The sequence below is a fragment of the Vanessa tameamea genome, chromosome 30, assembly GCF_037043105.1.
Source record: "Vanessa tameamea isolate UH-Manoa-2023 chromosome 30, ilVanTame1 primary haplotype, whole genome shotgun sequence".
Taxonomy (NCBI): Eukaryota; Metazoa; Arthropoda; class Insecta; order Lepidoptera; family Nymphalidae; genus Vanessa; species Vanessa tameamea.
The window spans coordinates 2,700,944-2,725,457 of NC_087338.1; the positions used below are offsets into that span (position 1 = coordinate 2,700,944).

The 24,514-nt window shown below is 33.8% G+C and overlaps 2 protein-coding genes across 3 annotated transcripts in view; one reads left to right on the forward strand and one right to left on the reverse strand.

Moving 5' to 3' along the window:
* Positions 1-300: 300 nt before the first annotated feature.
* On the forward strand, positions 301-14,904 carry LOC113391720 (fatty acyl-CoA reductase 1-like). The gene is made up of 14 exons (XM_064220000.1): positions 301-405; positions 2,346-2,444; positions 5,999-6,129; positions 7,029-7,116; positions 8,125-8,197; positions 8,583-8,673; positions 8,983-9,128; positions 9,340-9,449; positions 10,482-10,565; positions 11,334-11,442; positions 12,429-12,606; positions 13,304-13,374; positions 13,978-14,235; positions 14,755-14,904. The coding sequence occupies exons 2-14, from the start codon at positions 2,354-2,356 to the stop codon at positions 14,852-14,854; spliced, it is 1,530 nt and encodes a 509-aa protein (XP_064076070.1). The 5' UTR covers positions 301-405; positions 2,346-2,353; the 3' UTR covers positions 14,855-14,904.
* A 1,942-nt stretch (positions 14,905-16,846) lies between these two features.
* The window catches only part of LOC113391714 (lysosome membrane protein 2-like), an 84,138-nt gene continuing 76,470 nt past the window's right edge, over positions 16,847-24,514 (reverse strand). For both annotated transcript variants that reach the window (XM_064219996.1, XM_026627771.2), the window contains exons 5-10: positions 20,744-20,944; positions 20,150-20,377; positions 19,843-19,957; positions 19,280-19,430; positions 18,617-18,758; positions 16,847-18,502 (exon numbers count right to left, since the gene is read on the reverse strand). In XM_064219996.1, coding sequence (XP_064076066.1) covers positions 17,813-18,502; positions 18,617-18,758; positions 19,280-19,430; positions 19,843-19,957; positions 20,150-20,377; positions 20,744-20,944 — 1,527 coding nt within the window. In that variant the 3' untranslated portion in view covers positions 16,847-17,812. The remainder of the gene's footprint in view (positions 18,503-18,616; positions 18,759-19,279; positions 19,431-19,842; positions 19,958-20,149; positions 20,378-20,743; positions 20,945-24,514) is intronic.

The window sequence follows — 24,514 nt, forward strand, 5'->3', positions numbered from 1 at the left end:
TGTCTGGAAAACGGGTATACGACATATTATTTTCGGAAATACTACTATACTAAATTCAATAATCTGATTTTTTACCGCGAGCTAATCTATACTGGTGAGCCAGCAATTACGGGTTAGAGTTGCCAATGTTTACGCCATTTACCACCAGGTGGCACATTTGCCAGTCATCCTTTTGAATGAAAATTAGGGCGTTGTTCTTTTCGAAAACAATAAACGTTGACTAGTTTACAATAATATAATGAGTTTCGAATTTAATTTGAATGCGTCGTTTTGTTACATACTGATTAAGCCGAACCCTATTGAGTACTAAAAAGCATTTAATAATGATTGTAATTTAATAAAATTCAGTCAGTTGTTTATATTTGAAGAAGTAACTTGTGTTCGTAACGTATCGTTTTACTTATAGTAAGTTACAATAATTATTAATATTACGTACCGTATAAATAAAATATTATATTCTAAATTTAAAATTGATTTCAAAGAAAGGCTTCAAATAAAATTATAACGTTACTAACTAGAACAAAATAGTGGTGCAACCGACTTGGTTTATTCAGAACTTAACGTATAAAATTGTAACCGCATATTGTATACAGACGAATTGAAAACACTTAAATTAACAAAGCTCGACTTGCTTTTTGAGTATTTAGTGTATCATTCTATTAATTAATTGAGTTTGTAAAGTGTGCTTTTATCCAGAAATTTCTGGATAACAATTTCGATTCTCTTGCATCTTTTTCATTGATTTTCGCCGGTTGTTTTCCTCGGAGGAGTCTTAGTGGAGTGTCCTTAGTGGGATTCTGGTAGGTATTCCTAGCCTGTCCATGATGGAATCAAGTCTTTTCTGGATTGCCATTTTTAGGTAATAGTCAAGAATTCGGAAATTTTGGGGCATTTATTTGATTGCGTGTCACCTGTGCGATTAACTTTTTTCTTGATCTTATCTAAAAAATAATTTGTAACGGAACAGGTTTTAAATGCGGGTAAAAGAACGGCTCGTTTACAATATAATAAATAACAATGTAAGTTCTCTTGGAATGCCCTGAAGGCGATTTCATTGCCAAGGTGTGTTAAAATCTACTTTTAATGTAAATAGCACTTAAACATTAAACATTATTCCATATTGGTAATTACATAGTAAAATGTACATACAATATGCATACATTTTGGTTTTATTTTTTGTAAGTTTAATGTGATCTTTTGTTATGAATTAGGCGCTCGCGGCGATTTGCTTAGAGTTATGAACATTCGTCATGACATTGTGACCTCAGTATGTTGATATCAATAATCATAAAAATATATAATGTGTTGGTATCTAGGAAGGAAATAAAAAGATCTGAGAACCAAAAACTTTAAGAGATACATTAATGTGATGGACGAGATATATTTTATTTGAGGAAAAAATAGGTTATTTCCATATAGTAGGAGTTTTTAATTTCTCCTGACATGGTATCGGCTTAATTCTATCATATTTTCTGTCACTTGGTGGTGGGGCTTTGTGCAAGCCTGTCTGGGTAGGTACCACCCACTCATCAGATATTCTACCGCCGAATAACAGTACTCTGTATTGTTGTGTTCCGGTTAGAAGGGTGAGTGAGCCAGTGTAATCACAGGCACAAGGGACATAACATCTTAGTTCCCAAGCTTGGTGGCGCATATCACCTATGCGTAAGGAATTGTTAATATTTCTTACAGCGCCTTTGTCTATAGGCGGTGGTGACCACTTACCATCAGGTGGCCCATATGCTCGTCAGCCAATCAATGCCACAAAATATACATATATATATTTGTTATGTGATTAAAGTGCCATTTTACGAAGAGTTCAAATGGTCCTTATTTACATTGAGTCTCATAGTTTAAAATTTCAATGCATAATTTCAGGTTCGCCTACCCCATTTCTAATTATATAAACACACGTCGTAACCGACGTGTTATTGATTTTCTTGCTTTATAGCAAAGAGTTGTTCTAATTTCCACTATTAGGTGCGGATTTCATGGAAAATACGAGGATTTTAGAGACTATCTAGAACCGTCCATTTCTGAGTGGCCGAATCATCGGTGGCTAATACTTAGTGTCTCTTAATATCTGGTATGCTGTCAAAGTCGAAAGAGACAATCATTGAAAATACGAAGGATTAGGCCGATTTAAATGTCCAGTTGCTTACCTGATTTTAATCCTCCTTTGAATACTTTTCCCATTTGCTTGGTTTCCATATGTAATTGTGGCGCTTAAATGCGTTAGAATAATTGAAATAAGTCGGTTCTGTGACCATATAGTATAAGAAACATTCAAGAATCCATAAATTTTAACATTACAATGTTTACTTATGTTTGAAATTCCTTTCTAGCTCCAATCATGACGTTTCTGGAAGACAGAGATTTGGAAGACGTTCCGAATATTCCAGAATATTATAAAGGAAAAACGATATTCATTACTGGTGGATCGGGTGAGTAAATTACTCGCAGTTGCTTATTTATTAGGAATAATTATTAGATTGTCATCAACTAAAATTTTACTAAATAATTGTAAACGTACGTAAATCTATTCTAATCGAAGGAGTGCAATTAAACAAACATATTATTTCTCCACACGATTTGCTAATAAGTTTGCTATGTATGTTTATGATTATATCAACACACAATACGACTCAACTACTTTTGTTAAATTTAATTTTACTTCCAAAATTCTGATATCAACTATGCCGATTATCGAAACGTCATTTGTTTGTGTGTAAATATTGATTACGTCATATGTTATTCAAGACTTTGACCGATGATATGTAATATTACGTCTCCTGTTCTTTGAACAGGTTTTATATAAAATGTCTACAATTTTGAATACTTGGCTTTCAAATGATCACATTCCTTAGCCTCTCCTATACTAAGATAGAGTGTATTAGCACTTCAAGACTAATTTTGTCATTACCAGCTTAAGATGTGGTTTCACTCGCGTCAAACGTTACCACTCCGTTCCATTGAGTCACAGCATTGGTCCTAACCTATCTAAATTTAATACTATAATTCGAAAGTGTTTTTATTTCAAGAAAACTTCACGATTAAGCGTTTTTGAATCGTCAATATTTAAACACTACCACCGTTTTAGAAAGCAGCCTCCAGAGTTGAAACGTGAGATTCTGAGAGAAGATTCTCGCACAGTTGCTCTTTTCAAATAAACAAACAATGCTGGTATTCACAGTTAATGTTCAATTAGTCCTGTAATTAATCCTGAACCTGAACAAAATCCAGTCGGTTTTTTTAGTTTCGTTCTGTTAGTTTCGTTCACGTCTTAAGTTATCTTAGTAGTCTTAATTAATATATAATAAATAAACTTTTATTTGGAGTACGCTTCGTCGTGTAATATATTGTGAACGATAGGTTTTGTTTTACTAAAACTCTAATTTTATCCGTCTGGATGACGATGTTCAGCAAAATCTTCTTTGTTTTAAACCTTGAATTTTTGGTCATGAGTAACTTAAATGTTAATTAACTATAAACCAACGAAAGCCTAATCATATAGGGTGGTGGGTTCCAACCTCAGGTTGGGCCGATAAAAATCAGATGATCCGTGGAAAAAACCTCAATAACCCAAAATCTGGAAGTTGGAAGTGTGTAAATTCTCGTGCCCCGGAAAGCGCGTAAAACCGTTGGTCCTTTGCCTGAACTTTTTCCAACCGTGTCGGATTTGCCGTCACATCGTATTATGAGAGCGCAGCTGTGTTTGGACACACACTTGAAGCAGTGTCACATTTACTTTATTCCAATATTTTATGTTTGTTTTCAAATTTTTCATCAAGATTTAATTAATTTTGAACTCTCTAACGAAGTAGAAAATTAAAGAGTGCAGTCACCGATCAATCTTCTTCGTATCTATCTATCCTACGTCACATTGGCGAAATAATTTGTGTCCTGATGGAACTACTAAAAATAAATATAAAATCAGAATCAAAATATACTTTCATCAAGTAGGCTTTTACATGCATCTTTGAATCATCATTATACAAACTATATTAAGTGTAGATACCACCGTTTCAAACTGAGTAGTTCGAGTACTCTTTTACAACATTTAAAATACAAAGTTATTTTAGTTAAATACAGTTATATATGAATATAATATATTATATGGAAGTCAACAAGTATTAGCTCCAAAATTTTTTATCATCTATATATTTGTATTGAATAATATATATTTTTTTACAAATGATTTAAATTTTTAAATAAATGATGTTAATGATCATTAAACAATATCGTATTTAAATAAATATTAATATTTGTATAATTGTCCTCTAAGCTATACCATTCATTTGATTGTGAAGCAACTTGGTAAGATGTTCCACGTTCGCCCGAGAAGGTCCCAAATAAAAAAAACAAGAATCTTTCTTTGTATGTTAATGCTTCAATGTAAAAGTTTTTCGTAGATTCTCCTGTGTCAAGTCGGATGGGGAGCTTGTTTAATTATTAATATAACATATGACTACGAAAACTACGTTTGATTCATTAGATAGATCATCAAACTTGGAAGGATTAATCTCGGATTAATCTCGTTCGTTAGTCTAGTTAGCCTCAAACTCTTAGTTTAAACTAACCACCTCAAAACCTTGAGACTGAAGGTTTTGAGGTGGTTAGTTCAAACTAAGAGTCACGCCAGTAGCAGCCCGAAATGAACTTTGGAACGTTGAAGTTGAGGCTAATTTTTGTGTTAGTCGAAGATGAATTGGAATACAATCGGGAACGTATCATTTTCTGTTATAAATAAGTAGAATTAGCCCTCACGAGAAAGTCCTCTATAGAAAACAAAATCTGTTTGATTAATAATTTAATTACTGCACACCATGAATATTTATTAGGACCTTTACGACCAGCACTTTCCCATACATATTGAATACGTACTTTTGTGTGATCTTATTTAAATACATTAATATCATTAAGGTCAAAGTCCTGTATAATTCTGGAATTATTATTGTGCCTTTGATAACTATTCAGTAGAAAACGATCTCATGAAATTATTGAACTTAAAATGTATATAGACATTTTATAAGCAATATCGGGATTATTCAAGATAAGTGGGCGTATATTCAAACGATTTTATATATGAACGATCCACAAATTCAGTAAGTTTTTAATTAAACAAATCAATTACACAGATATATTCACAATTATCATCAATATAGATTCGTTAATAAATCATATACACAAACATACGTAAATCACTGAATCTATTACAATAGAATAAAGATAATGTTGGAAATTAGCGATTCGTCGCATACGTGGTGCGCGGGAAATCTTGAATGTAACTGTCGATCCAAGATGGCTGCCGCGCTACCATCGACGCGACGCTTCACTAGAGCGCCGTTCAAGTTCCATTGACACTCTTTTCCAACCAGTACGAATAAACAAGATGGCGCACCGTGCGCCGTCATATATAATATAATACGTTACAACGTTGCAATTTGGCATAGCGATTGTTCTAACATACAATGTTTTTATTTATTATATTCTATATATGCAATGGTACGTAATGAATACATTACTTGGTGAAATTTAAATTTAAATTAAAAACATATGATTAAAATTTTGGATACATCTACAGGCTAACTCAAACATACCTAATACTATGAGATTCTTTGCAACAATATAAATCAGACCTCGGTGTTGAGTCACCAACGCTCATAGACATTGAAGAAGACTTGTTGTGTTGTTTCTTACATGACCATTGCGCCAACAACCTTGGGAACTAAGATTTTATGCCCCTTGTGTCGGTTACACTGGCTCACTCACCCTTCAAATCTGAACACAACAATATTGAGTACTGCAGTTTGGCGGTAAAATATCTGATGAGTGGGTATCCAGACGGTTTTCCACATAGTCCTATCACAATGTAAAATTCTTGGTTCTCTGCTATATTTTTCCTGGGACTATAAAAGAGGGCTCCTGGTCAATTCCTTATAATCCCACCATAAATATGTCATAGATTCGATAATCAATTTAATTTATTTGTTTACAGGTTTTATGGGCAAAGTCTTGATTGAAAAATTGCTCTATTCGTGTACGGACCTAGACAGAATCTACTTACTTCTTAGAACCAAGAAAAATGTCACTCCAGAAGAAAGATTATCAGTAATATACAGATCCAATGTAAGTTTTTATCATCTACCTTATTTTTGACAATAATTTGCACACGAGAACATAGACTGTCCGTAATAAGTAAGGAAAACATCCCGACGGAAACTATAATGTGTTGTATGAAAATCGTCCATATTTGTATCTAACCGCACTCACACACTCACAGATACACACACACACATCCACACATCCACACACATCAGATATTCGACTGCCAAACAGTAGTACCTAGTGTTATTCTGTTACGGTTTGAAGATTTAAGTGAGCATCGCAATTACAGATAGAAGACATAAGATCTTAGTTCCCAAGGTTGGTTGCGCATTGATAAGATGAGGAGTGATTGGTATTTCTTAGAGTAACATTGTCTATACGCAGTGATAACCACTTACCATTAGATGGTACATTTGCCAGATATATGCCATAAAAATTGGGCGACTTTATGGAATAAGAACCAAACCATACAAAATGAGGATGCCTTGGCTCAGCAGTGGAACGTTGCTGTTTCTTTTTATGGGCGTTTAATTTAACAATGTTGTCTCCTTCGTTCCAATGACAAATCTATGAAGACAGAAAGAGAGTTTAAATAAACAACGTATACTACTATTATAAGTCAGGCCAGACTTTAAGTACCGAAAACGGTCCATTTTTTTTCTCGCTTTGCTACGGCTAGGCGTTCGGCTTTTATCCTATTGATCTGTTTGTTTGTATGTCATAATCATCAGAAATAATGATCCAATTCTTATCTAAAAGTAAATCACTGGTAAAAAGCTAGATTATTCCTGAGTGCTAATGGGTATATTGTATCATAACATTCTGTTTATTAATAAATTGCGCCCTCGCGAAGCCGCTGCATCTTGTAACTTATGACGTAAATTAATAATTTTATGTTAATTTAAAATCCTTATTTTCAGTGTTTTGATCGCCTCCGCAAAGAGAAGCCTGGCGTGTTCCAGTCTAAAGTATTTTTCATTGCTGGAGACATTATGGAAACTGGGTTAGGTAAGAGTATATTTAGTACACTTAGTATCGTTGTGAGTGACCCAGTGTAACTACAGCACAAGGGATATGACGTCGTAGTTCCCAAGGTTGATGCCGCAATGGTGATTCGAGGAATGATTAATATTTCTTGGCATTGTCTATTGGCAGTAGTAAACACCACCACTTTACATATATCCGAGCCTTAAAAAGCTTTAAGTTTGTTAGATGAGTTTTTCTTCGGGTGATTGTTAATTAATTATTATCTGGCAACATCAGACCGTTCACTTAGTATTCCACTCAAGAGATTTTTTTAAATTGCCTGGGGAAGATTTTATATATTATGTATTTTATTCTTACTTGGTGGTAGGGTCCCCCTAAATCGTCTTACGTAATAAATGAATGGCCCCTTAATGTTAAAATCATTATAATAAATGTCAAATTGAATTTGCTTTCTGACATATCACGATCGTGTTCTGAAATTAGTGTCTGGTACTTACGGAGTACGTGTGTGGTTGTCATTCATTTAAATTTTAAACGACGCGAAACAAAATAATTTACGAATATTTTGATATACATGTTTCGTTTGTTTATAAAGTTACATTTCTATAAACTCACTAGCTGAACCTGCGGTTTTTCCCGCGCGAAATATATAAAGCACAAACATCCATACCCCGTTTTACCCCCTTAGGGGTAGATTTCGCAAGATCCGTTCTTAGCGGATGTCTACACCCTATAAAATTATTATATTATAAATTATTGAATTTACACAGTATTTCTGATAACATTTTTTTTCTGTCAATTAATATTTTTCTCACTGTGTTTGTTATTTAATGCAAATAATATGGCGACAGCAACTTCATTTTAATTGGGTTTCATAACACATCTCTTTTATTTGTGTTTAAATCTTTACATATAAACATACACACAGATGCTTGATGTACACGTGGACGAGTGTGATTTTGCTATTATATATTTTATTATTTGTATTTTTTTTTTCGCTATTATAATATATTTTAACTTTTTTTTCAGGCATATCAGACGAAGATAGAACATTAATTGTTAACAGAACACACATTATATTTCATGCAGCTGCCAGTGTCAGGTAAAAGTTTTTTTTTTTTTAATTAGAAAACAGACCAAGAATTTTTCCACTAAACTGACATTGACATGTGACGAATGTGTTGCCAACTTCAAAATAAGATATTAAGTCTATTGTGTCTATAATAAAGAAAATACATATTTAATAAGATGGTAGTTCAAGTGATTCAGTGTAATTACAGGCACGAGGGACCTTAATTCGTATCTCAGTTCCCAAAATCGGTGGTACATTGACGAAGGGATGGTTAATATTTCCTATAGTGCTATTGTCTATGGACGGTAGTGATTTACCATTGCCCATTTGCCAACAGCCAAGTAATAGAGCATAATGTTTATACCTCAACAATATTTATTTATATGTAAACGATAATATTGATATTGTATTCCAGATTTGACGACTCATTAAAAACAGCTACAAAGCTTAACTTGCTCGGTACTAAAGAAGTTATCGAATTAGCAACGGAAGTTCGTAATTTAGAGGTGAGTTCTAGACATAGTAAATGTCTAAAGTAACTGTCTGTCTGTTGATCTTTAACGGCAGAACCACTGAATCGAATCTGATGAAATTCGGTATGAGGCAAGTTTGAACTTAACGTAAGTGATTTTTTGACACCTGTCGATAATCCTCTCAAACGCGAGCGAAATGCGAAAACTAGTCGTCGTATAAATTTATATCAAAATCGGTTCAGTGGGTTACCCATGTAAACTTAACAGACTCTCTTCTTCTTCTTAAGGGGAGTTTTTGGCTACCAGTGGATCATATATAATATATACATTGTTTTTTTTAAGTGCCTCATCCATGTATCCACCGCTTATTCGAACACAAATCGAGACCCCATTGAAGAAGTGATATATCCTCCACACATCGACTGGCGTGAAATGCTCCAAGTTTGCCAGGAATTGGACGATCATACCTTACAAGTTTTGACCCCTAAGTAAGACTTTTTGTTTGCTTTAAATTCTTATATATCTTCTTTTGTATTTTGTAATATATATTAACTTGTAAATAACATTTTATATAGTATGGTACGGTTGACATCGCGAGGAAATCGAAGTTCGAAATTAAACTAATTTCACTCAATTTTAACAAATCGTATACAGATATGCCAACCAACTCCCTGACCACAAATCATGCTTTTCTTCTAGATATATCGGGGAATTACCGAATACTTACGTATTTACCAAACAGTTAGCGGAACATGTTGTTTACGAATACAAAGGAAAGTTACCTGTTGTAATAATCAGGCCCTCGATAGGTAAGTTTCGTCATGATAATTGCAACTTACCTTGATTTATTAATAAACGATCATGAATGAATTATATTTCTTTGAAAATAATTGCTTTTACGCGATTTTTAGTAGAGTGAACTGGCAGATATCATGGCAGGTAAGGAAAAAGTGTTATGTACCCTCCGGGTGATCTTTCCCCCTCTTTCTATTACTCTGTGTTTATTTCTATGTTATATACGTTTTTTTTTTTTTATATACAATCATCAAACTTATTTTTTGTTATTGTTTTAATTCACAAGGGAAATTAATAACTGTTTTATTTCTCGAACGTTATTTATTTATTTTATTGTGTCTGTCATTTAATACATAATATGCAATGAAAGCAACAGTTCCTACCGGGTGCTCCAAAAGCCCTTTTGTTTGTTTTTCGTTAAATTGGGTAATTCGGTATAGTTTTTTCAATTGGTAATTTTTTATGTACAATTCTCATAAAATATTGTAACGATAAAGTCTTGGATGATTAATTGATATTCTTAATCATTGTACAAATATCTGGTCTTTGCGTAGTTTATATAAATTCCAACTCAATCCGTTGGTTTCGAAAGCCTTAGTTTTTGTATTAACACGCTTAACTAAACCCACAAAGTAAACACTTTGATTGATAATCCCAAAGTATTTGTTTCAGTAAACTTTCGAATCTAAAATCATGCACATAACCCAAAAGGCACGATAGGAATCCCACATAACCCCACTTCATGTGGGGGAAACGCGTAAAGCATTTTTCCAAGGACATAAGAGAAGACCCCTCACCCCTCATGGGGCCTCACACGACAACATGATATGTTTCCAAAGATACACATGGCATTCAAATTGTTGGCGTGTCAAACGCATATATCAATACCATCTGTACGTATGGCACCAACCACTAGCAAATGCCATAAATTCTGCTAAACCCAGTTTTCTCAAATTCGTATAACTGCACTCAAATGGGATAAAACCCCAAACGGAATAGAAGTAATCAAATTATGATGTTAATTATCTTGTTTAATATTATTTCAGTGATATCAAGCTATGAGGATCCATTTCCTGGATGGATCGACAACTATAATGGTCCGACTGGAATATTAGTGGGATGTGGAAAAGGTAATTAGTCTCTGAAAAAAAGGTCGTATGCGCCATTGCCATTTCAAAGTTAATTCGATATTCGATCACGAATCCGTCAGTCATGAATTCTTTCAGCGATGAAATAAGTAAATCGAACTGCATATATGCACAGATAAAAGATCTGAAATGTTATGCTTCTCGTGTTTCTTCCTCCTGAAGTCCTGACAGATTTTAGCGATGGCGGCCATTCTTGGGGAAAATGAGATGGCTTTTTTATTTTGAAATAGTTAAGCAGACTGGCACTGCGTTTTTGCCATAGAATATGTGATGAGTGGGTGGTACCCACTTGAGATGAGCTTCCAACAAAGTAAGCTTTAAATATGAAATCGAATGCAATGTTGGCTAGTCTGCATTGAAAACAGCAGCCGTCTTTGTTTTTCTCTTTGCCTCGTCGGTCTAGTGGCTATATGGTCAAACATCCCGATATTCTGGGTTAAAACCCCAGGTCAGACCGACAAAAAGTTATTTGATTTTTTAGTCGAAAAATTCTCAGTAAAAGTTCCGAGTCTGGGAATTGGAAGTTTGTCCACTTCCATGTTTCTGAAAGCACATAAAACATTTCGTCCTGCGCCTGAACTCTTTTCAGACGTCTCCGATTTGCCGTCCCTTCGAGTTATGTCAGTAAGGGAATAGAGAGTTCTGTGTTTGCGTAATCTGCCCTGTGGCCCTTGGAATTGACTGCAGTGACCGTAATCGGTCAGGAGTACATCATCATTTTTTACTGATGTATAAATATTTTAATTATAGGAATACTCCGTACACTTTATTCAAGCCCTGATATGATATTGGATTACGTGCCAGTTGATTTCACTATCAGATCCTGTATCGTAGCCTCGTGGATTAGAGGAACGAAAGCGTTAGTATTCGTTTTGAATAATTTATAAAACACTATATCCTAAGACTATACAATAAAACCCAGATGGAGCTCGTGGAACATAACAGTAACAAAATCGAATACAAGTTCCTGGTAGTATGAAACGACGTGTCTTTTTGTTAAGTCAGTTACAGCACTTTTTATAATCTAAGAATTGTTATCTTTTTAATACATTCATATACAGGAGTTAGATTGTCATTAATGTAGTGATTGCATATTAAACAAAATCATCACTTATAACGTTAGCGGGTTTAACTTAAATGTATTTTCTCTCCTTCTCTCATCGTACTGAGCATAGGAAAGGTGACGGGTTGTTAAAAATGCTCATAATCTTTCCAAAAAACCCGACCCAACTTATCACTATACAAGTTTTTGCCCGCGGTTCCACCCGCGGCTTAGGAGGGGGTAGGGTTAATACTATTAGTATAAATAAACTAAAACATACATAAGGATCTACAGACGTACCATTAGGTGCAACAGGCGTCCTTCTCTTGCGGCCAATATTTAATTTAAAAATAATACTAACACATAAAACGATATAAGTTAATAAATACCAAAATATAATAAAATAAAAAAAGCCTTTATATTTCAAGCCATTTGCGTTAAGGAAAAATTCATTAAAATAATTAAGAGTAATCAATTAATCACACTCAATAGTAATAATTGCATTCAATAACATATCAAATAATAAATATATAAAGTAACATATGTTATTTACTAAATAAATTTAAATACATATCTACTAGTTTAATTATGTAGTACATAAGTTAAGAAAAATAAATAACAATGCATCAAACCCTCTTAGTTGAGGGTAAAGGCCTCCAGATATGCTTTATAGTCTCTACCCGTGATTTATCCAGGGATATTAGGAGCGGGTTTTACAATGACATTTGCCCATCTGGTTCTAGATCGTCCTCTCTTTTTATTGCCTAAAATATAACGACATAAATTAAACCTTTGTATTCCAGGTTAAGCCCTACAGACGATATACCAATATACAATAGCTGTGCTGGAAAACTTAAGAACATAACTTTGCAGGAGCTCGTTGATATTGGCAAAGAGATAGTCGAAGCTATACCTCTTGACAATATGATATGGACCTACCACGTGACCGTTACTAAGTCATTATTTATGTTTAACATTTATGTAAGTACTGGGTTTGAAGTGGGGGGTTTTGATGTTGGGTAGCCTATGTGATCAGGTTATACCGTACCGCTATTCCAAATTTCATCCTCATAATCCTGTAAATATTCCATTGTTGGTTCAGGGTTTTTCTTTGTTTGGACATTTGGAGATTATTCTACCACGCTGTTCCGATGCATGTCTAGATACACATATTGCATGTTTTCATTCGAAACATGTAGGTTTCCTCACCATATTTTTGTTCACCAACGATCAACAGACGAGAGAGGAAAATGCTCGAGACGTGCAAAATGGTTAATATTCTTCAACTTTCCGAATTTCGACCGTTTCTTTACTTATAGCCCATTCCGATCGATGAAGAATTCATCTAAACAAACCTTTTAATTCATGCGATTTGTTAATGGTTCAATAAATAGTTCTTGATTAATATATATTTATTTATACCACAACACAATTTCACCAAATTTATGTCAACTATAATTTTATTTCCAAAGTTCTGATAACAACTTTACCTGCGTTTGAAACGCCATGTATCCGAGAATCCTTAGTTATTCATACTAAAAGATTAGTCATGATCTCCACCAATGATATTGTGTCAATTCAATGTCAAAGTTGCTTATTTGTGTTTACGCCTCTCGTGGTTGGAATAGACTATAAACAATGATGACGTGTATAATTTAGGATTTGTTTTTCTTTTCAGGTAATGGCTTTGCACACGATACCGGCCATATTCGTTGATCTTTTACTTACGATATTCGGAAAGAAACCTATGTGAGTTTATATAATGTAAAACATATATTATTCCATACCAAATAATACATAGATAACATATATTCATACATAAATATCGGGTATAATAACGTTTATTTTAAACTTGACGGATGAGCAAATGTATCACCTGATGGTAAGTAATCTCTAACATCCATAGACATTGTGTAAGAAATATTGACTATCCCTTCAATACGCCATCAATCATGGGAACTAAAATGTATGTCCCTTGGTTCTGTAGTTAGACTAATCACGATCAAGTCCGGAAAAACGAATTTAACGTGAGAGCCCAAGTAAACGTGCAGTTCTTCCAACTCTCGACTGCTAGAGACCATTTTTTGGCAGATTATTCAAAAAAACTTTATTGCTCCGAATTGGATTTCAAAAACATTTAATTTGATATTGTGACATGACATTACACGATACAAATGTGCTTCTATAAGCCTACTTGATTAAATAATATCTAGATTTAAGAGCTACGAGATAGCAAAATTTATTCATTTATCCTGCATGAATACCAATTGTAGGTTCTTTGTCTGTAGCAGAGCCTGCTTTGTCCTATGTCGTGTCTGAATTATTTAATATTTATTCGTACGTTTATTTCAGGTTGCTAAAAATCCAACGACGCGTTTACGTATCGAACCTCGCTCTCCAGTACTTTTTAATTCAGCAATGGACATTCAGCAACACGAATTTAATATATCTCCGATCGAAGATCAAAGAAGAGGACCGAAAGGAATTTTATTACGAAATCGAAAAGATTGATAAATATGAATTCTTTAAGAAAAGTTGCGCGGCTGGCAGGAAATATTTATTAAAAGAAAAAGATGAGAATCTACCTAAAGCGAGGATACATCATCAAAGGTAACAGTAGTAAATTGACGGGGGCTACCCAATTTTACGGTACTGTAAATTGTGAAACGATGGCAAAAATCACGTATGTTTTGTTTAAATGATGATTAGTTTGTTGGAAGGTCTAGTCAGTTAAACGCGGGAAACATCCACATTAGAACAGTTTAGTAAAATAAGCTCCTCACCTCTTAAATAGGAGATAAGGTCTTAGACAAGTCCCATAGGTTGAACTGTCTGACTTTTATTTCGCTTTGATGGGTGAGGAAGCCAGTGTTGAAGCTAGAAGGACATAACATCTTAGGTTCCAAAGGTGGCGCATTGACCATGAAGGAAATAGTTAATTTATAATTAACACTAATTTTCATATATAGGTGGCCCCTTAACCCAAAAAAATTCAAAAGTAACTCTATGTGACGGTCAATTAAATACAAATTGAAAAGTTTGATTAATTAGTAAAACATTAATATTAACCAAAAAAAATAAATTAGGATCAAAAAGTGAGAGAGGTGTTAATTTGTGTCTTATTTCCAGGATCCGGTTTTTGGACAAGCTGCTGAAATTCATTTTCTACGGGCTGATATTCTGGTGGTTAATAAACACGAATTTCATTAAAAATCTGTTCATGTCCTAGTATTTTATATAACTATTATTTTAATGTTTTCTCTTATTTAAATATATTTGATAAAAAAAAAATGTCTTTTATTTCAAAAGTATTTATAAAGCAATCGTTTTTAAGTATCAGGCTGTTAGTATTATTGACTAACTCGTCAGTTGACTCATGAGGTTACAAATTCCGGAAGGATTAAAATCCTGGGTAAGAAATTTAACACTAATAACAAATTGGGTTTTTCGGTTATGAAAAACAAAGAATTATTATTATTATTATTAATCTATACTAATATTGTTAATGTGAAAGAAATTCTGGCTGTTACCTGTCGACTCTCTTCAAATTTAAATCGCTGAATTGATTTAGATGAATTTTGTTATGTTAGAGTCCCGGGGAAGGATACAGGCTACATTTTTAATTCACCCCTCTAGGGCTAAAATGAGGGATAACGGTTTGTGTGCTATAGGTAAATTTCGCGCGGGTAAAGGCAGTAATAGATATATGTATTTCTATTGAAGTAATAATAATACTTGAGTGTTATATCTTATTGTAAATTGTTTTATTAACATGAACGTCTTAATTGCATACAAATAAAAATTAAAAAATAATTACTGTACAAATGTTGATTGCATGGAATGGTGGCAAGAATGCAAGCGGCATTTCCCCGTTGAAACGCAATTCCGATCCTCAGGGCACAAATTGAACCAGCCCTCCTGTCACTAGTGGAGGCAATATGTTTAATACTTTTAATGAAGGTTTTTCCACTACTACTTCAAGGTCAAAGTGTTTCTAAAATATTTTATATATTTTTTAAAGGATTTATTATGTACGTAAATATCTTATGAAGAAATACAATGTAATAATTTGTACATGTACATGTACATGTATCATAAATTTGTTTTGTGAATAGTTTTCCTGTTTTCATTGCCACCGTTTTTTATCATATTAAATTATTAATTCGTATTATTTTACCTCAAGTTACATATGTTTTTGTAAGCGTTACAAATCAGTAATGCATATTTTTGTTCGTGTAGTTTTTAAATTTTTAAAGGTTTTTTTGGTGCTTGCGTGCATGTTTTGAAATTAATCATATGTTTTACTAGTTTTCGCCAGCGGCTTCGCTCGCGTTTTAGGGGTTGCTTGTCAAGCGTGGACTTAGTATATATTGACTTCTAGGCAGAGTATATAAAAAAAAAAATGTTGGTTACTGACATACTCTGTAATTTAAATGGTAGAAAAGAGTAACTACTGGGTTTGTACTCGATAGAATGTACTTTCCGAACCGGTGGTAGCTTTAAAATTAATTCAACAGTGTAACATGACGATTCAAAAGTGCCTTTATGAGCCTACTTGAATTTTTGAAGTATTATTCACACAATATCTTAATTAATTATAGTCTATGTGTTATTCTGACGTGTAAGCTATATTATTGTAAAGTTTCATTAAAATCAATTCAGTAGTTTTTGCGTGAAAGAGTAACAAACATACATACATTGTTTAAGAAATTAAAGATATCGTTTAATATTTTATGTGGTGTTAAAATGTTGTCTTTTTTTAAGATATTTATTTTACCACAAAACAGCAACACTTAATACAAATCTAGTTTGCAGGGTGAGTGAGCCAGGGTAATTACAGGCACAAGGGTCATAACATCTTAGTGAATTGTTATTATTTGTTACAGCTCAATGCCTATAGGGTGGGGACCACTTACCACCAGACTACTGACCTTTATCATAAAAATAAAACACACAAAATTATGTTTTTCAATATATTCTCAAAATACAGTAAGTAGTTAACCGACTACCGAAAAGAGAGTACAAATGATTAATTTCAAACATTACTTATTACAAAATTATACGAATAATAAACTTATATCACAACATGAGTTGAGCTCCTCCTTATTATTATGATAATATTATAATTATTTAAAATATAATTAACAATTACATCAAGAAATAAAGACACCTTTTCAAAAAATCTATTTAAATCTTTATATGGCTAATACTTATTTATGTATATTCTAAAAATCTCGATTCTCTTTTAAGGTAACGTTTATAATTCGTAAGGTAAGTTTTTGAACTATGTTTATTGCAGGTAAGTTTCAAATAAATATTTGAAAAGGTGTTCTATTTCAAAACCATATCACATTACAGTTTGTGGAACATTGGAATTGTAAATAAAATTATTTATTATTCAATTATTACATCTAACACAAAAAAAGCGTATATTTTTTTGAGCATTTTCCGATAGAACTTACCATATTGAATATGTTTTAAAATTATTTATTCAATAATTGTACTTAATTATGACTTACAATTAACCATTAAATATAGAATAAGATAAAATTAGACATGTTTTTAATTTCGAAATGTAAACGGTTTACTACAAGCAATTTTATTCTTCAAATGCAGATAAATCAAAAGTTTACAACAAGAAATATCTGATCCTTAATATATTTCAAAAATAATCGTAAATCTGTTTAACACAGTCACTGATGTAAAAATCGTTGATTAATTTAAACTTACCTTAACGTAAAATTTCAAACGTCAAACTTTATAAACAGAAATATTTATTAACAGAATTAATTTCATGAATGTATATTCTAAGATATAATGGTAAAAAGTTATCAAATATAAAATCGCTGGTTTTGTATATTGCATTAAAAAAAAACTTAATTAAAGAAATAAATAATATGAAGTAACCTCGGCAGAATACACTCTCGGTACACACGAGGCCGTTTTCACTGTCGGGAGGACTTCTTCTAGGAGTTCTTAAATATTAATCATATCGGGAGGCAGACTTGATTGAAGGCTTTCAAAAACTTAACATTTTTCTTTTTAATTTCAAGTCTATATCCGTTTCGAGGCAAGAAGTTTAATAATAATATAACACAATCATTAAAATAATCCTTGGCACTTAAACCAGTCTAAATAGTTACTGATTTCAATGAGTTGGTTAAACCATGATGGTAAGTATTACCTTTCAATTTATATGAATGTACAATTCGTTTTTATTGCTGTGTTTCCTTCTGTCTCCGTTATATGATTCATCGAATTCGCTACCATCATCGACGACTTCAAGGTACTTAGAATCGTCATCGCTATCCGTCTGCTTGATCTCTCGGTATTTATCATATTCTTTGTCACTTTCCCCTGAATCGCTTTTGTAAGCTTCATTATTACCCTCCTGTGATTCCTCGGGAGGTATCAACGAGTTCTTTCTATCGCTTCGAACATGCGTCAGATCGTCGAACATACCTCTGACGTTTTCAACGGAATCGTAAACTCTATCACTTAGTTTGTGACCGAATTCTTTGATTCTGTCGCTTTGGCTCTTTATAAACGTCGGTCTTGCTTCTTCGAATTTCAGATCTGAATCTGTATCTGACAGTGGTATATCACACGGTACATATATGCCATCTTTCTCATTCGCTTTGCCTTTGGATTTTTTGTCTCTGTTCATCCAAATATTTCTACGAATATTTATGTTGCTATGTTTCTTTTCGCCGAACGATTTGAACATTATTTCGAATGTTAGGATGTATGTTGTCACGAGGATTAATATTGTCCCAGCGACGAAGCTGAGGTACATTAAGACTTGTTCTACTAGAGGAAAAATATTTAGGTAGAATTTGAATTTCTGTTCCATTGAAGACGGGAGCGACGACATTGTCTGCAAGAGTAATGTTATTAATTTATATACATATTTATAACAAATAATATTTAGCACAACTTTATCTAGTTCTACTATTAGAATAAACTATAGATCAAGAATTAAGATACTTACAATATCAAACCACAGTAAAGGAAGATGCATGTTGGAAAATCTGGCTGTATTTTCAATAAGAGATATGTCACCGAGGGCCATATTGATTTGGAATTTAGAAGTGATGTCTAAAGGTAATCCTGAGTCGGGTTGAATCCAGAATCTGAAAGAAATTATGCCTTTAATCTCAAATAACAACGGCAATAACTATATACTATTTTTTTTTTTTTATTTTATTAATTTCAAACCACGTTTATTTAGTTGAAACAAAAGAAAATAGAATGAAAGATAACAAAAGAATCTTACATTTTATAGATGAATAAAATTTTCTTTTTATTTTATTTTTTATAATATAGGTAGGTTCACGGTAAGTGGTCCCTGCTACCCATAGACTTTAGCACTATAAGAAATATTAACCATTCCTTACATCACCAATGCGCCAACAAACTTGGGAGTTAAGATGTTATATCTCTTGAGACTGTAGTTACATTGGCTCCCTCACCTTTCAAAGACATTGCTGCTTGGCGGTATAATATATAATGAGTGGGTGGTATCTACCCAGACGGGTTTGAACAGAGTCCGACCACCAATTAAACAACAGGGACGTCATTTAAAAATTAAACAAACTTCCATTTTTATAACCATACATAAATTAACAATAAATCTAAGGGCTCCAAAAATTACCTCGTCTCATGCTGTTCCTTATTAGGAGTCAGCCCCTCCACCTTGCTGAAAAGGATATCTTCACCCTTATAGAAGTGGGGGTAGGATAGTGCGATGGGAAATCCGTAATAGCAATCGGTGACGTCGATTAACCCTTCTGGGAGACATTTACCTAAAAAGTAATTGTGGATATTTAGTGATAGTTTAAAGGTTTCGAAGAATTGTATGTAATTGGTTGTAGTCATCATACTACGTGTTTTACGCACATTCAAATTAGGACTAATTATCTCAGTTTTATATATAGGGATTTTATAGATACCACTTTGTCGTAGCGTTAAGTTATAATATTACCCTTTACTTTTCAAGAACTAGATGCAAAAACCATATAAAATCTTTATTATGCAAATTTAGTCTTGGTCGAGGATCGTTTGACTTAAAACGAGGCACAATCTTTATTTCCTCACTCTGATAACTCAATGGGGCAGGGACTCTGATGAGTTCGGAAATAATTCACAATAGATAGAAACGTTGTAAACACTGTCATTCCAAGATTCCAGAAAAAAACATTTTCTTAATAAACTTACCATGTCTACAGAAGCACTTGTTCTCTTCAATATTTTTACCATTATCCAGCATATGTTCTGGAAACACGTACTTGTATGCCTTAAATCCGTGCTTCGTTCCTTCTTCAGCTGGAATCTAAAAATTGGTAATACCGTTAATATTACTGGTCCATCTTTTCGATACAACTTTTTGCTTACAAAAATAAAACTCAGCTTAATTGTAACTGAGGGTTAATTATTAATAAACAATCGTAACTTAATTTAACATCACTTAAGGATCTATGTGAACAGTTATTTAATTCTTTGTTAAGAAAAATAAATAACTTACCAAAGGCGCGGACCGACAGAGACTCTTTCTGTAGAACAATATAGTTTCGTTCCTAGCAACAGCTCCTTTGAACTTGGTACCATCAGAAGCGTACTGAACATTGGAACAATGTTTGCCATCCCATTGGGGGAGGTCAGTGGAACCTCTGTAGGTATCGATCAGACCAGACAAAGAGATATCATTCTCACCCGTGAAAATGGTCTCATAGTCTCCATCAAAATCGTACATCTAAAACAATTGGGATATTCATTTTTATTTATTTTGAAGGCTACACAGTTAGTCTACATGTGGGCTATTAAGGGTTGGTCTCACCCTTAATAGCCCACATGTAGACTACCCCAAAAAAAATCTGTAAAATTTTAATTCGTCAACATCACTCGCTAAACTTTAATTCACTTGGACACAAAATATTGGGCAAACTTTCTTGCAATTTTCTTGATAATAACCTTCCTTGGGAGTTTCTTTAAAGATAACATTTATCATTTACTTTAGATTTTAAAATGGAATCTATCTCTCATGACTTTAAAATAAGAACTCGTTTAAAACAATAGCAAAATCAAAATCTCGCATAATTGCTATCTAAAATATACTTACCCGATCGATCAAACCCAATTTGTCGAAGTAAATCCACCCTGGCAGGAAAGTGTTGCCGAGACTCATCAATTCAGACTTGTAACCCATCATGAATTCTTTGGCTGTCATCTTTGCTAGCGGCTGACTGTTCGTCATCCTGATAAGGTTGTTCAGACCGAAACGTGTCATGAAGTTCTGTTGAGACACCACGTTTGCGATGGACTGCAAAAATAACTTTTGTTAGCATAATATAAAAAAAAAACAAGCAATAAATCAAAATATAATTTATTCAAGTAGGTTTTTACAAGCACTTTTTAATCGTCATTTAATAAACTATATCAAGTAAAGCTACCACCGGTTCGGAATGTAGATTCTACCGAGAAGAACCGGCAAGAAAATCAGTAGTTACTCTTTTTCAACATCTAAAAATACAGTCATGTTAGTTAAATACAATTATATATGTATGTTATATATCCTGCCTGGAAGTCAACAAGCATAAACTCCACGCTTTTTTATCATCTGTATAATCTTGTATCGAATAATATGCCTTCTTTACCAATGTTTTTTTTACAAATGATTTGAATTTATTTAAACGGCAAAGTTAAAAATGTCTGCGGAATTTTATTATGGAAGCGGATACCTGCCCCAATAAATGATCTAATAGATAACTGATATTTCCTCCTTTTGTTAAAGATTTGAGGAAAGCATTTAAAATTCTATTATTGCTTAAGTAAACGCACATTTGGTGTAAAATATTATCATACAATTAGTTCATTTCATAAATAGTTCATTAATGATAATCACACCTTGGAAATTTATGTCTTGCAAAAAAAAACCCGCTTTTCAAAAAAAAACCTTTCTTTTGACAGTTCGTCTCAGGGTATTTTATTTTCCGAACCGGTTATAGTTTTTAATTTGACAATTAGTAGCTAATAGTTCTTCTATATTGAATAAAGGAATTTGCATTCGAATTTCGAACTGTGGAATGTGTTCGAATAATTGAATGCGACTCAATTCATAGAACAAAAAGTTGATTTGAATTGATTTCAATAAAAAAACCCATATTAACTAAAATAAATATATCCATAAAATATTAAAAGGCAATGCATTTAGTTATTTTGAAATAAATATTAAAGTATCAAATTACGAAGGAAACAGCCATTGAAATGTTGACATATTCATACGCGTATCGTTGTTTCAAAATAAGTGCAATGTGCGTAGAATTTTGCAATTATTGTTCGACAGTACTAATGTTATACCGGAGTTTTGTTTATCTGTATCCGTATTGACTAACTGTCAACGCAGTGCTAAAACTGGTTGAGATATAAATATTTTACAGGCACGCTGACCGTTGGGTCACTTCCACTATCTGTCAGTTACGCCTCGGCCATTCATGCACACCTACCCACCTAGCAAAGATAAGAGTTCGAGATCACTCGCTGTGTGAATGTGACCTAGACGAAGGTTCCGCTCCCCATATCCTGTTCCTATGTCCTAAACTTCTTCATCCCATTTAAGACATTCTCCCTCCCAAAGTCCCTCGTCCTATAAATGTTGAATGTTTGTTGACGTTTGTGTTTAGTCCATTTTGTTCATTTTTGTGTAAATATATTAAATGTAATAAAATTCAGTTATGAATAGTCCAATTCAGTGATATATCTTATTATATATAGTTTAGAGTACTAACAATTATTTTTAATTTACCCTAATTAATTAATTTAATGTAATTTTAATTAACCCTTAATGTCTGTGCTGTTCTAGGTTAAGGAATTAACAAGGGAATTGCTACTACTATGCTAGTCTTCAAAATTTAATTGAGTTTGTCACCTCAACCGTACCGATCAATCTCCTTCGTGTCTTCTCCATCCTACGTGACATCGGGGAAATCTGTGCCCTGTCGGCGTAACTGAAAGCCATTAAACTAGTTCTTTTTTGTGAGCTATTCTCAGGTCAGAAGTGTTTCTTTCTGAGCAGATGGTGGTTTATATAGATATTTAATCGACTTCGATGCAATTTAAGAAGGCTTCTTTTATTAATACACTACTAATATTATTTTATATTTATTAAATGTTTCAATATTAATATTAAATTTTAACATAGACAGATTGTCACAGCTCGTCATAGGTACCATTGAAAATAATCAGCGTTAGGTTTTGGAAGACCCCCCCAATGGAACCCAACTTGGAAGCTGAATGGTACACCTACTTAGGATACGATTGTTGTAATTGCTTATCAAATATCTTTTATTTTTTACTAATTTTCAATATTGTTGTTTTTTTTTTCAACGATTAAATAATGTATACTTTTTTATTTACTTTTTTTGTTAGGTTTGTTTACTTTTTCAATTGTGCCATGCCCTAAATAATTTTTTCTTTCTTTCTTTTTTTGTATTGTGTATTATAGTTGGCCCAACTGGTCTTCATAAACATTAATAATTTAATTAATAGAAAAAAAAAACAGTTTCATATACCATAAATTACTGACTGATGTACAAAGTTTGTTATAAAAAGAAGAATCAATTTTGTTGTTAATGTCGAACACCTCGGCAATTCCTCTGGAGGTGACGCGTTGGAGATTATCTAATGCTGATTGTTAATTCACATGTGGCAGATTTGGATCTGACATACGCTGGTTTTCCTTCACAATAATTAAAAGATTGTCTCTTTAATTAGGCCATATATATTCACGTAAATTATAGATGATTTTGTATAACGCCTTTAAGTACCTTTTGAACCCAACTTAACCCTAATAAGTTATAGACCTTACAAGAGCTAACATTTAGTTATAGAGTTGCAAAATAACATTACCCAACATTCACTTGACGCAAAACACTCAATACAAAGTAAATGTTAATTTAAACACTAAGTTAATTCTGTAGGTGTCTGACAATATTTCGAAATTAATGTATTATTTAAATGACGATGTCCTCTTAAACGATTTCGGAGACAAATTACTATAATTTAGGCGCAAGCAATCTCTCTAGGACACGGCAATTTTGACACGATCTGTACGACTTTAGGCATAGGGCAAATGGCTGTGCACGATAGTATTCCACTAACATCAATATTTTAAGGCAGAAAAACTACATAACATAACTTTGAACCTATCGTATGTCAGTCATATAATAACTATGACTGTTGTTTCTTATAGCCTGGGGTAGGTACATGTCAGTCACCTCCTCGTGGTGTACCCTGGGCAACGGGGCCGGCTTGAGCTTGCTCGTCGGCCGCGGCTAAGACTGGCGGGAGGGATGCCGCGGGGCCGCTCCTGGTACGTCCCTGATCGGCGTCAGGGCGGACCATGTGAGTGGCCTCGTTGGCTAGGAGGGAGTGGGAGGGCTCGCTACTCGAGCCTCCCAGGTGTTTTACACCGGCGGTCAGCGGCGGAGCCTACCATCTTATCCGCCGCAGGGCGTCAGCTTCGTTGACGCCCAGCCTCCAGTGGCGGACTCGGGGGAGTTCGCCACATTCCCACGTGGAGGATGAGGGGGAAGGCGCGCACTAGGCGCGCTTTCCATGAATATTCAGCCGCCTTACGGCGGCTGCCGCTGGTGGGGTCGCGCTTGCATGCCCTTGGCGATCCCGTTGCCTCACCACTCGGCGGCATGGTGGAAACCCGAGGATGGTTTTAGTGGGTAGGACAGGGCATTAGCATCAGCGTGCCCTGGCACGGGGCATTAGGCCCCGGTTGAGTCCCACATACCCGTCCCGGTCCCCCGACCGGGCGGCATGCGTAAATGCATTTCCTCCTCGTTAAACAAAAAAAAAAAAAAAGATGATCAACCTGCTCCTC